Source organism: Argopecten irradians, chromosome 6, assembly GCF_041381155.1.
Source record: "Argopecten irradians isolate NY chromosome 6, Ai_NY, whole genome shotgun sequence".
NCBI classification, from domain to species: Eukaryota; Metazoa; Mollusca; class Bivalvia; order Pectinida; family Pectinidae; genus Argopecten; species Argopecten irradians.
The window spans coordinates 9,894,073-9,909,151 of record NC_091139.1 but is presented as its reverse complement, the minus strand read 5'-3'; the positions used below and the strand labels follow the sequence as shown (position 1 = coordinate 9,909,151).

The window sequence follows — 15,079 nt, the reverse complement described above, 5'->3', positions numbered from 1 at the left end:
AAGGTTCTAGTCTTTCTGTTCCTATGGCAACCATCTGACAACACTGATTGGTCAGATGTCAGAGTGGTAAGGTTCTAGTCTTTCTGTTCCTATGGCAACCATCTGAGAACACTGATTGGTCAGATGTCAGAGTGGTAAGGTTCTAGTCTTTTTGTTCCTATGGCAACCATCAGACAACACTGATTGGTCAGATGTCAGAGTGGTAAGGTTCTAGTCTTTCTGTTCCTATGGCAACCATCTGACAACACTGATTGGTCAGATGTCAGAGTGAGAAGGTTCTAGTCTTTCTGTTCCTATGGCAACCATCGGACAACACTGATTGGTCAGTTGTCGGAATGGTAAGGTTCTATTCTTTCTGTTCCTATGGCAACCATCTGACAACACTGATTGGTCAGATGTCAGAATGGTAAGGTTCTAGTCTTTCTGTTCCTATGGCAACCATCTGACAACACTGATTGGTCAGATGTCAGAGTGGGAAGGTTCTAGTCTTTCTGTTCCTATGGCAAACCATCGGACAACACTGATTGGTCAGATGTCAGAGTGGGAAGGTTCTAGTCTTTCATCAAGACATGCAGGTTTAATTCCTTGACTGGAAGTGAATTGTAAGATATGTTGTAAGATAAAATTTAACTTTGTACAAAGATCATCATTTATGCTTATTAGATGAAAATTTTCACTTACAATACATTGAATGGTCTCAGAAAAGGATGTTTTCCTAAAAACTAAATGCATGAATCTTTTAAAACCTAATTCAACCTTGAAGTGAAATTACAAATCTGAAATACTTTAGTCTGCATGCCTGTAGCTGCTAGACAATTCACACTGCACAATGTCTGCAAAACCTCAACAGGAACAAGTTTACTTCTTGTATTTCAAAGTCTTATGAATATGCATATGTCCTTTATATTGATATGGTATAAACCTGACTATCAAGTAACACATGAACAAGTTTGAAAGAGCGCAGATTCATGCATCACTTGATGTTTTGTTTATAAAGATCAACCAGATAATATTTATATAAGCAATGATGAAAGTTTGTGAAAAAGTTTTTGAAAAAAGTACATGCAACTTTAAATATTTATAGGGGTGCATGAAAACTTTTCATTGATTAATTAAGTTTTATTCTGAGTCAGTTCATACAAAATTCTTAAATGGATTCTTCCTATCATTGAGTTTGGTGATTATCACTATTGAATGAGGGGGAGATAGGTAGTGAACTGTGGGACCTGATGGTATAGACAGGTACACACCAACCTGCTAGTTTTATTTCAATGGTCTCGGTGAAACCAGAGGTGTTTTGAGAGAGTTTTTTGTGCCGTAAATACCAAATCCTTTATGGGAGGAAGAGAATTTTGTTTACTGTATATGGCCTCCTGTGTTATGCAACACGTGGGCAGGTAGATCGGAGACAGAATCTCATTTGATTGATTTTTAATGCATTCTGCAGAACGAATTGTGTACGGATGCATGGATGAGCGAGTAATTATAGAGGGACAGTAGAATCTTTCTGCCACATCGCACACAGGATGTTAAATGGTCCATGGAAGATTGAATCTTTTAATGGTTTCACTATCTGTCTGATGAGGCCTTATCAGTCTTCTACTAATTGTTGTATTGCAAAAGGCTTCTGTGGTGTGGTCGTGTGGGAGTTACTTCCCGTGCTTTACTGAGGAAATAGATTCTGTAGAACTATCTTTATACATATATTTGTATTCAGATTTACTGAAATTATTAGTTCAATGTTCTTTTTTTCCCACTACATCTGGTCTTTAAAAGGAGAAAAAAAAGCATCACTATGTTTTTCCTTCTTAAACGACATAAACATTCATTTACAATGTTTCATAATTATTGTTATACCTAATTATCTTGAATTCAACTGAACTATATATAAATGATACAGAAATACATTGTATGACGTGTTACGACAAACCACAGATTAATTTCAATTGCTTGTATCCATGTTATATTAACGTAATTGATTTTTTTTTAAATTGAAAATTTTGACTGAAATAAAATTTGAGATAGCGACTATTTTTTTCACTGCATATCGGTTCTAGGGACCAGGAGTTGACTTTGACTCAACCGGAGTTTCGAGTCGTCCGATCTTAAAGATGCTCCACCGCCGACAGAGCATAAATGATGTTCATCATTTGAACAATAATTTGTGATTAATCTTGTCTATTTATGCCTAATTAACACAAAAAATAATATAACATAATTTATTTCGCCTTAAGTGCTTGCGCAATCAGTACTTCATTCCATATAGGATATAGTGCCACGGAATTTTTTCGGGATGCAATTAATTATTTTTCATATTTTTAACTTTAAGTAAAATTAAAAGCTCAAACTTTTCAATGGTGGTAATGGTGTGAAGTAAGTAACTTTTGTAACTGAAGAAAAATACTAAATCGTCTGCTCCTGTTTTTGATAGTGAAAAAATACCATTTGTCAGTGGTGGAGCATCTTTAAAATACATACACAAAGAAGGGAAAAAAACACGACTTCAAAATTAATGCGACTCAACCGGAATTTCGACTCAAACGATTTTGAGATAACAAGTTTGGACTGTTTATGTAACTAATTTCAATTTAATAAGACTCAACTGCTAGTGCAAGATTTATTGAATTTCATCAAGATATTGATTATGTCAATAAAGTCATTATTTTGTCTCATTACAGTAGAAATAGTCATGTCAACAGTGGTCCAGTATCAGACTTAATGTGAAAAATGCAAGATTAAAATAGATTGTGTTATAATTAGAACCATCCCCGACTTCTTATTTAGTCTTCTTATATCCTCAATAATGTTAGCTTGATATTACTGACAAGTCCTGGAAAGAAGTAAAAAGTGTGACGCGGTCTGATTCTAAATGAGTTTGTTAACTCCTCTGTAATAAATAGCTTCACTATTAACATGGTTGGGTAATATTTGGGTTTAATAGGAAAGAAAATGTGCTGTGGTATTTGCATATTTTATACATTGCAGTTCTTACACAACAGTTTCAGTCATTAGAGATTTAAATAACTGCAGGTTTAAAGTTGTGTGTAACGAAGGATGACCATGTTAGCTGTGTAGTACCATACTAATCCTGTATATATCGCTCTACCCTAATTACTTGTTCCACTGTGGTCACATCAGCAGTGCCCTGCATACTATTAGGAAAATTATGTTGAAAGTGTGAAAATACCGAGCAACTTTACACCAAGAAACAGCTTAAAACACATTTTAAGATACAACTACACCGAATTATCACTAAGCTAGAGGAAGCGTAAAAAATGTCAAAAGCACAAAGACAAAAATATTATGCAATAGACTCTTCCTGTCGACAAATTGAAATGAGGCAAACTTGATAGTTGGATTTGCCTCCCCCTTGATTATAGTTGACATTTCATGCTCTGTCGCATCGCAGCGGGACATCAACGTAGCCCCTGGTCAACAAGGCTTTAATGTTAATCCATCAAAGCCGAATGTGCATAGTCGGGGAACATTTCCGCCTGACTGACCAAGCCTAACATATTTCTGCTAGCCCCCTGCTTTATTACATTTTCAGATAGAAGTAGAGGCAGGCCTGATGCATGATTTCTGTCCCGTTAGCAGGATCAAAAGATGTTATAAATTTACCTTGTGTTGGGATCATTAATTTCCCCCACTGTACCGAGTCGTATGTTTGCTCATATCATCATGACTTTCTGCTACTGCTTTGATTCTGACTGTGTAGGGATTAAAAGGTGAATTTCTCTGTCTGTCTCTGTAATTCGTTATATAATAAATGTATTTTGAATATCTTTTTTTTGTGGTAAGTTTGACAATCTGGTTTAGAACTTATAGTTGTCAGCATTTCTTACACATGCACAGCCACTGGTGTAGTTTTATGTAACGGAACGAAAGTTAATACAGTAGTACAAAACTTCTGTGCGTGATATAATGTATTGTGATCTTATGTATAGATTCTTTGTGATAAATTTGTGAATGCTTCCTAATTTAAGCCCCGTTTATATAGTATTTTGAAAAAACAAAACCTCATACAATGTCTGAAAATCACTGTAATTAGAAGTCGCCCTCCATGGGTTTAAACGTTTGACACAGAGGTGTGAAAGTGTCTTTAAAACTGAACCACATTGCTGCTGGGACTGCATTATACAGTCAAACTGTTCTTTTATCGTTATCAAGCTAGAGTTGTACCTTTGTAAAATGTAAATGTATAAAACTTACTAACACAAAGATGTACAGATGTGGTTTGTTTGCTTTGTCCCCAATAATGAATGATTCTGCTGGTCTGCGTGAAATTACCTTATCGGTTTTTCCACTGGAGCATGGCGTATGCCACAGTTGGTTATTTCTTTATTAAGATCTTTGTACGCAAAATCAATTTATGCTACAGCGATAATAACACCAGGCTTTCTATAAAAAATATGAAATGGTGAACCAAGGTAACTTTTAGGTAAAAAAATCAATTAAAATGTTCAATATCTTTTGTGTAGATTATTCCAGTTATAATGAAGAAAAATGACAGTATTGTGTGTGGTGTTTAGATCAGGAATGAATATGAAACATAACTGATAAGGTCATTGATTGGAGGTCATGTAACAGTTAACTAGTTAAGTGTGAAACAGGTCATTATTTTGTTGGAATTCAAACACAGTTTTTGTTGTTGGAATGCATATGACAAACTGATCAACTTTACACTGGCTTTTTGTTGAGTGATTGTCCAACTATTGGGCTCTGTTTCCATGACATCACAAGTTTAGTTCTTGGTAGTGATCCTATCATTTTTATTACGCTTAAGCCTATAAGCCTTACAGCATATTGAGATTACCTCCGAGATTTCTAAAACCAGAAATACCCTTTCGACTACGACACCACCTAGCGTGAAAAAGTACTACATCTCTGGTCTAAAAAATCCGCTTTCTAAAGCAAATATGCTGTCATAGTGTAATTATGATTATACAAAAAAAAATCTTAAGTATTTCCTTAAGTGTTATAGTTTAAAAAAATGTGTCCAAAACTATAATATCATTGTCAATTAATGGAAAATAGTGAGAATAATTTGCATGAATGATAGCGATCGATGACCTAAATTCTCGCGAATCATTTGCATATAGGATGAACTTCTGGTTTAGGTAACACTAAATAAAGGAATTAACAGGATTTCAGTATGTATAAGTAGGGCTGGTATGGTTACTAAATTTTGTCCTCGGGTACCCGAATTTAAGTATCCAATCCGTACCTAGGTACTCGATATGTATTCCTGTGTGAACGTATCAACTTCGTGAGTTAGCTTAGTGGTACAATTTACCGATGTTGTTTGGGGCGATCTTCAGATGGAGCAAATTTCAATTTAATCATAATGAAATGTGAGAGATTTATTCTTCCAATACTGCAAATGGTATTGGTATATCAATTTAATATCAATCCGTAACATCATACAATCGTAATGTAACAAGCTGACAAAGCCCAGAATGTCGGTGACAGATGTTGTTTTACCACACATATGCAACAGGAAGTACAAAAGAGTGACGTAGTCATCATTCGGATAGCCTCTGGTGCTATGGTATACAGCATACCGATAGTGAAAGTAAACATGTGCGCCATTCATGATCAGTTCTCTGATCATAGGAAATAAAAATTGCAACAATGTTGCTTGTGAACATGTCGTTAGCAGATGAAGTGTCATCCTTTATGAGTAAAACAGAACAAAAGAGTGCTTTTTGTACTTCTTGTAACTGAATTTTACGTTAACACAGACATCCGTCAGTATGTTTCCTATTTTGACGGATACCCGGCCGAGAAGGCCTACACATGTTTCCTACATGTATTATGACGGGTACCCGAGTACGCATTTTCGGACCCGGGTACTTTCCCAACCCGACCCGTGTGACAATAATCAAGGCCTACAACATTCCATTCGTATTTGGACACAGAAACAGCAAAAATCGTAAGTGTTCATTTCATTTTGCTTCTACAGTAAATAAATTACACATGAAGTGAACTTAGGTGTTTCTGTGTATTTCTGTTAACATATGTGATATAGATGTTTTATTTTATTACAAGAACAAGAACATTACTTTAAATTTTGGAGCAGTTTCTTTTTCAAATTCGAAGTTGACAAAAATTAACTGCTAGCATTATTTTCTAATTTTATGACATACGATTTAATGCATTTAAGTCAGTAGGTATAACAGATTTAATTTGCCAAATTGTCCATATAGATACCGTGGTAATGGAGTGTCACATCACAAAACATATGTAGGATTTTGTATAGTGTGTAACTAATTAGCACATTGATGTAATCAATATATAGCTACTTTCAGTCAAAAGGTGATATCTTTTCCGCTTTAACAGTAGCTAATCAATATAGAGATACATCATGCATACACAATTCATTTGTACATATACAGTAAAACCTCTCTAACTCGAACCCGGATTCCTCGAATACCCCTTATTCGTCGAACTGGTGGTACGGTCCCGACCGTCTCTCTATATAATCTATGTAAACAAACCCCCGGATAGCTGGAACAGCTATTTGTCGACAACCCCATATTCCTCGAACAGAAATATATTCCCGTTTCATCAAATACATAGTATTTACCCATGTATTCGTTGAACAGGTGTTCGGCTCTGAGGTTTTTTTACCTGTGTCACACCTGACTGCACCGACTGAAATGGATAATTGCTCACGATTTTGTGTTTATACAGTTGGCGTGTCAAGCCTTTATGTAATTAAGGGATTAACGGTATCATTATATTACCTACCTACACGATCGCGAGTCGTTGTTTGATGCTAACTTTATTTAAATATTTCAGTAAAGGCATTAAGTTATTGATGTTTTTCTCGTAATAATCTTCGCTGTAAATACGAAAATATGGAAGTTGTTCATCTGTGTTAATAGAAAGTAAGCATTGTAAAATGACAAAAGAGGCAGAAGATATTGCTTACGTCCGCCTAATTATAAAAGTTTTTTTTTTTTTATTTTTAATTTCTTTGTTGGTTTTATTCGACAGGCTAACACAATGTTATTTGCCGAAAGATGTAAACGATATGAAATGATATATGCAAAGTACATTTTATCAGTGCTTTCCATATCTTTTCACTTAAATTGTATTTTGTAACTTTACTCGTAAACACATGTTACCCAACGTTACGCTGTTACTAAATAGACGTCTATAGATATCATTTCTTATGTCCGTAAATATGCTTGTTAATAACTTTATTGTGAATATGTATTTTGTAAATGTTTTAAATGATTTATGATAATTTAATAATAGAAAATGTACTCCTTGAACATGGATTGTACATTGACCTAGATGACGATCGCTTACTATGATGTGAATGACATTTGATTTAGGGCTTTCTCGTTAGCTTTTTCAAAGGCTAAATTTATGTTATACATTTTTTTCAACTTGATATTGCTTTCAATAAAACACTTAAATAAAGAAATCCAAAATGCTGAAAGATAGGGTAATTAAAATGTCATTGCCGTGCATTGTTTGTCATATTTTGAAACCGGACGCTGTATATATGTATTATGTAAAAAAATGATGCCTCGATGAGAATTTGATATTTTATGTGGTTCAGTTTTATTGCCTAATAATATAGGTTGGTGATATCAAACAAGTACGATAGCATGCCAACAAACGTTTTAAAATGGTTTGCACAATCATTTTTTTTGCTTCATTAGCAGTAATAGGCACCAATTGTAGCTCTAAAGACGACAACATTTTCTGTATAAAAAGTCTATTGAGCTACAATATTGCAGCTAAGGTCAGTCATGCCCTGTTATCAGTGTAACCCCCTCCCCAGTGTCAATTACTAGTCCTTCATGCCCTATTGTCTTCATCAGTTTCTCACTCCAGACCTAACATAAACAATGGACAAAACAAAACCTATAAATCTATCACAATGTATTATGTGAGTTATCTACCATGGGGGAGTAGATACACGTAGAGTGTATATAGATGAACAAATGACAATGAAAATCGGTCACATCAAAAACGAGAAAGAAAAAAAAAACCACACACACACACAACAATTCGTATTTTGGTTTTTAAAGGCCCACTACCTTTCCGAAGCGGCTTTTTTAATTTTTGAAATGGGAATGTAAAACAATAATCTCGATAATTTTGTAGAATAGCAAAAGTTATTAACTTACCGTTACTGAGAAGTCAAAATTTTCTGGCATTGAAATATTTTTCTCATATTTTTGGAAATAGGAGTTCTTACCATAGAAGAAAATAGAGGAAAAAAATGTCCGTGTGCTTGTTTTTGAGCTATTGTCACTCAAAGATACCTAATTGACAAAATATTGGATTTTATGGAAATTTTGCCGTTTTGACTATATACACGTGAGATTATGCCATAATTTCCTAATGAGGTGTTTGGTATGCAAAGATGTTTGCAGAATTTTTTTCCAGTGGTCTTCTTTAAAAATATAGCAGTTATGTTTAATAAGGCTCCAATTTTTTCTCAGAATAACGACATATGCTACCCCTACCTCTTAATTTTGCGCTACAAAATGCATCCACCGCCGACAGAGTATAAATGACATTCATCATTTGATCAATAATTGGTGTTTAATCGTGTATATAATAGTCTAATTAACACAAAAAATAATATAAAACAATTTATTTTGCCATTTGGGTGCATGCACAGTTCATTCAGTAGTTCATTCCAAATAGGATTTAGTGTCATCGATTTTTTAGGTCATCTGACCCGAAGGGTCAGGATGACCTATAGTCATCATGTTTCGTCCGTCGTCGTCCGCCGTGCGCCGTGCGCCGTGCGCCGTCCGCGCCGTCCGCCGTCCGCCGTGCGCCGTGCGTTAACTTTTCACATTTTGAACTTCTTCTCAAGTTCTACCAGTGCGATTAGGCTGAAACTTGCGTGAAATGATCCTGACATGGTCCCGACAAAGTGTTGTTATTTTTCGGGTCGATCCGAAATCCAAGATGGCCGCCACAGCCGCCATCTTGAAAACACATTTTGAACTTCTTCTCAAGTTCTACCAGTGCGATTTGACTGAAACTTGCATGAAATGATCCTGACATGGTCCCGACAAAGTGTTGTTATTTTTCGGGTCGTTCCGAAATCAAAGATGGCCGCCACAGCCGCCATCTTGAAAACACATTTTGAACTTCTTCTCAAGTTCTACCAGTGCGATTAGGCTGAAACTTGCGTGAAATGATCCTGACATGGTCCCGACAAAGTGTTGTTATTTTTTGGGTCGATCCGAAATCCAAGATGGCCACCACAGCCGCCATCTTGAAAACACATTTTGAACTTCTTCTCAAGTTCTACCGGTGCGATTTGGCTGAAACTTGCGTGAAATGATCCTGACATGGTCCCGACAAAGTGTTGTTATTTTTCGGGTCGATCCGAAATCCAAGATGGCTGCCACAGCCGCCATCTTGAAAACACATTTTGAACTTCTTCTCAAGTTCTGTCGGTGCGATTTGGCTGAAACTTGCATGAAATGATCCTGACATGGTCCCGACAAAGTGTTGTTATTTTTTGGGTCGATCCGAAATCAAAGATGGCCGCCACAGCCGCCATCTTGAAAACACATTTTGAACTTCTTCTCAAGTTCTACCGGTGCGATTTAGCTGAAACTTGGGTGAAATGATCCTGACATGGTCCCGACAAAGTGTTGTTATTTTTTGGGTCAATCTAAAATTCAAGATGGCCACCACAGCCGCCATCTTGAAAACACATTTTGAACTTCTTCTCAAGTTCTACCGGTGCGATTTGGCTGAAACTTGCATGAAATGATCCTGACATGGTCCCGACAAAGTGTTGTTATTTTTCGTGTTGATCCGAAATCCAAGATGGCCGCCACAGCCGCCATCTTGAAAACACATTTTGAACTTCTTCTCAAGTTCTACCGGTTCGATTAGGCTGAAACTTGCGTGAAATGATCCTGACATGGTCCCGACAAAGTGTTGTTATTTTTCAGGTCGATCCGAAATCCAAGATGGCTGCCACATCCGCCATCTTGAAAACACATTTTGAAGTTCTTCTCAAGTTCTACCGGTGCGATTTGGCTGAAACTTGCATGAGATGATCCTGACATGGTCCCGACAAAGTGTTGTTATTTTTTGGGTCGATCTAAAATTCAAGATGGCCTCCACAGCCTCCATCTTGAAAATACATTTTGGGATTAATTTTGCGAAAAAATTATACGACACTCGTGTTGGTTTATGATGCGGGCGCATTCAAAATCGGCCGAGCCAACAACCTTAAGGCCCTTGGGCCTCTTGTTTGAAATAAAATTTGTTGAAAGAAATTGAAAATGATCCTGACATGGTCCTGAAAAAGTGACACCATATATAATTAATTTTACTATTGCCAAGGTAGTCAGATGACCGTTAAGGCCCTTTGGGCCTCTTGTTTCGGGATGTAATTAATTATTTTTCATATTTTTAACTTGAAGTAAAATTAGAAGCTCAAACTTTTCAATGGTGGTAATGGTGTAAAGTAAGTAACTTTTGTAAATGAAGAAAAATACTAAATCGTCTGCTCCTGTTTTAATAGTGAAAAAAAAATACAATTTGTCAGCGGTGGAGCATCTTTAACCCTTTATAGAAAAAGTTCTAGTATTAAACTTTTGGAAGTATATTGCATATCATTAGGGAACATGTTGCTCTTTCTATATAAGGTAGAAAAATGGGGGGGGGGGGGGGTCCGTGTATTCCGTGTACTTACTTTTTTTTGCGCCATATAAATATTTGTTATCTTTTAATATTTTAGTTTAAAAAGTAAAAGTGCTCAAATTGCCATTAAATGTAAAAATAAAGTGACAAAATTGTATCATTTCATACATTAATGCCTATTTTTTTTTAATTGCCCCAAACCTAGTAAAGATTTTAAGCAGAAATGAGCTCGAAAAAGCTAAAAATACTGGCAAAGTGATCATTTAAGTAAAAACAATTCAAGCAAAAATAGTAAAACTTTGGCTCTAATTAATTCAAAATGGCCGCCATATGGGTCATTTCTTAAAATCCCCGTATAAAAAATCTACTGAAAATAGAAATGTATTTTGATTTTAAAAATCTTTTTTTCTTTTAAACGTTTGCGGGATAGAGTATTGCTCTTTCCTTATTTCACTTTTTATCCAAAAAATTAAACCATATACGCCATATTTGCATGATATAATTTAGTCCGCTAAACCTACCTCTAATTATTTTTAGCTAATATATAGACTATATATTTGGCAAAAAAAAGAACCTAATAATATAGACAGATTTAGCGAACTACAACCGCCACTTGTATGCCAAGGAATCGGTGTGTAAGCTTCTGTATCAAACAATCGCTTCTTGTACATGCTAAAGAAACTGGTAAACATAATGACGTGCTGAGTTTGTGACAGAAATATGTGCTGAACTGAAATGAACAATTTTTGCATATTTTATCATAAAGCAACATAACTATCCACGAGTCAACAGTAATTTGTAAGGTTAGGCCTGATGCATAAATGCTTTTTATCGACTGAGTTATGTTCAAGTATACCCAAGAAGTGATATATATATATATATAACTTTAACAGGTCTTAGTACTTATATATTTATACCAACGTTGACAAACTCGGTAGATCTTGGAGTTCACCAAGGAGCAGTTATCGGTCCCATCTATTCATTTTTGACGTATATAATGACAGTCCAAAAGGCTACTATTTGCCAATGCTTACAGGTAATAAAAAGGCCATAGGTGGTGTTGTCTAGTTTTTTCTATCAAGTTTCCATCGATAACCTACTATTCGTTCTGAAAAAAAGGTGTGTTGCCAAGAGTCATGTTGGGCCAAACTGATAATCTAACTCTCGTTTACGATGTCGTCCTGACTGCTATAACACAATACAATACAATAAATTTTATTTAAAGTCGCATATTTCTTACAAATAACATTAGCTCTTGTGAGCTATTATCGTGACAAACAAAAGTATATATATGCATTGTTAACAACATAAAACTTACATTAAAATATGGAAAAGCACAAGAATTGGTTTGTATATATATCACAGAAATTAAAGGATAAAACAAAGACGTTAGTTAAACATGAACACTCGAATTTGTACAAACACTGTGCTACTAAAGGTAGGGATTAAAACACTATCGGATAAGTGTAATGTACATATATGCTAACATAGCAAAAAGTAAAAATTGACAGATTATACACTTATATAGTGTGATTTAAAAGGAAGCATTTTAATTTGAGATCGTAAAAAGCAAAATTAAGACCATATTATATAAAGACAAAGTGTCATAAACATAGACTAGTGATAAATAAACGAAAAAGCGTAAACATGACAAAGCTTTAGCAGATACATATAGTGTGTACACAAGCTGCATAATACAGAATAATACAGAACACAGGATAAAAGAAATATGTAAGTATACACAGGAGAATTACAAGACAGCAAAGCATGACACGAGCGATTATTCTGCAAAAGACAGACAAATGGCACACTGACAAATCTGGCCGTCCCAGGTGTGGATCAGTCTTTTAAACTCCGAAAAGTTTTCATTCATTTGGAAGAATGTTCCACACCCGAGCGGCCTCAAAAGAAAATGATTTATGACCATACTTAACCGTGTTAGTTCTTTTGATGTCTGCTTTTCTGTCTTGTCTGAAATTATAAAAAGATGATTGTTTGATTGTTATCAGTCCTGGACATATTCAGGAGAGATCTTGTTAACTATCGTAAAAACCTCGCAGGCCATATCTCGAAGTCTCTTAACATGTAAAAAATCATTTCCAGATATGTCTAAAATATGTTTAAAAATGTTGACGTGTAGTCCTGGTATATAAATCTCAAGGCACGTTCCTGAATCTTTTCCATTTTCCTTATACTTTTCATGCTGCTGAAGTGCCACACAAGAGGACAGTAATTAAAATTTGAGATATTAAAAGAATGGTAAAATACACTTCTTCCTTTCATAGTCAGATGAGAGCCAATGCGTTTTAGTACAGAAAGTTGTTGTGATGCCTTTCTACAACTTTCAGAAATGTGACTGTCAAAATTTAGCATAGAATCAAAATGAACTCCCAAAAGTTTAACAACATTATCAGGTTTTACACAGGCATCACTTATATATCAAAAGAAAGAATGTTTTCAATAGATTTTTTACCAATGCAGATTGATTGAAATTTTTCAGGATTGTATTTCATTTGATTATGTTTAAACCATTGAATCAAAGCTATACAGTCACCTTCCAAGGAAGTTTTTAGTACATGTACATTAAAATCTCTATTTGAGCCACTTATAGTATTGTCATTAGCATAGTTGTAAAGCTTTGATAACTTAATATATAAAAACATGTCATTTACAAATATATTAAACAGGAGTGGTCCCAAAATAGAGCCTTGTGGTACCCCTTTGAGCACTTCCAACCAGTCACCGCATTTTGACCCAAGTCGGACCTGCTGGCTCCTGCTGGTCAGGTAGCTGGACAGCAGCTTTAGAGCACCATCACCCAGTCCATAGGCTTCCAGCTTCCTGATCAGCAGGTCATGAGGAAGACAATCGAATGCCTTGGACAAGTCCATAAGAATGGCGGCGACATACTCATGGTTGTCCAAGGCCTTACGCCAGTCCTCAACAAGTCTCAGCAAAGTCGACTGGCATCCAAATCCCGGGCCCGGCACCATAAAACTTTCTCAGACAGATTTTTTTACTCAAGTATATGATTTTCCATAGGCTTGAGTAAAAAAATTGTCTGAGAAAGTTTTATGGTGCCGGGCCCTGGTCGGAAAGCTGCTAAGAAACACCATATACTCAACAAAATATGCTGATCTTATGTCAAGCATACAACATGGCGATACAGATTCAGCATTTCAATGTGTTCCATCATTGTTATATGCAAATTTATTCCAAGAGAATCTTATTTCAGCTGGTCTTTAGGAACCAACCCGATCCAAGTGTCCTTATCGCAAACACATATATCGGCGTTATTGGTATACAATATGATGAGCAATAGCGAACGAATCGCTAAAGCGTGCGAAAATGGTAGTAAATGCAAAGTCAACACCCATGAATGATCTAGTGAAGGTACAGCTGAACAGGAAAGTCGTTATTCCTTAAGCTCTTTTTGGAAGTGAGCATTGGACTCAAAGTCTGAGTTTTAAATTTTCTAATTTTACCACTTCTTACGGTGGCTGGGAGCGGACATGAAATAAAAAAAAATTATTGCGTGTGAACGAAATAGTATTGCGTGCGAACGCAAAAGTATTTTGCGTTCGCACGCACACAAAATTTACTTTTGCGTTCGCACGCAATAATTTTATTTATTTGTCCGCTCCCAGCCACCGTAACTTCTAGTATAGTTGCCGCACTGGAAGTATTTTTAATTATAAAAGTAAAAAATCTTTTTAACGTGTACACATGTGAAAAATAGGCTCGAAAGATGCCGAATCATTCCAAACTCTTCCGAACATAATCTCGACGTAACACGAGAGTTGTGAAACCAAGGGTGTCTTTGGGCACAGGTTTACGACGCGCAAAAAAAAAAAAAAAAATACTGAAAGGTTGTTTACTTAGCCCTGTATCCCATTTCCAGAAAATGGGGTAATTAATTTTAAAATGCTTAGGGCTGAACACCACAAAAATCATTCGATCTGAATATTTTTAGTGTACATTGAAGACAATTCCTCCTTACTGGTCACTATGGTATATGATGTATATGATGGGATCATGTGCGAATTTCATTTCATATCGAAAGTTTAATTACGAGGATTCGTGTGAAAATCGTTAGTCGGAAAAGTACACACTACATCCCCAGGTCCCGAATAAAATCGCCATCCATTCAACGAATGCATCCCTGAAGTGCAGATCCTCAATATAAACTCACTTACTTATAAAAATTGCACATTGGTATCCCTTAGCGATCCCCACACTCCATTTATTGTCATGCAGCACAGATTATCACCGATCTCGGCCATTTTTTGTCTGTCGTCTCTAATTTGATAAAAGCTCTCTGATTGACTCCTATCATTGTTTATAAGGAACATTCATTTATTGTAAAGCAAGTGGCTAGTGGCCCTTTAAGCCCCGAACACGTCTATAAAAATGAAACATTTTATTTATGACA

General features: G+C 35.7%; 1 protein-coding gene across 1 annotated transcript in view; it reads right to left on the bottom strand.

Annotated features, from left to right (window-relative positions):
• The window catches only part of LOC138326197 (origin recognition complex subunit 1-like), a 57,060-nt gene extending 43,420 nt beyond the window's left edge, over positions 1–13,640 (bottom strand). Inside the window, exon 1 of the mRNA XM_069272325.1 lies at positions 13,391–13,640. Within this exon, the coding sequence (XP_069128426.1) occupies positions 13,391–13,640 (250 nt within the window). The remainder of the gene's footprint in view (positions 1–13,390) is intronic.
• Positions 13,641–15,079: the final 1,439 nt, after the last annotated feature.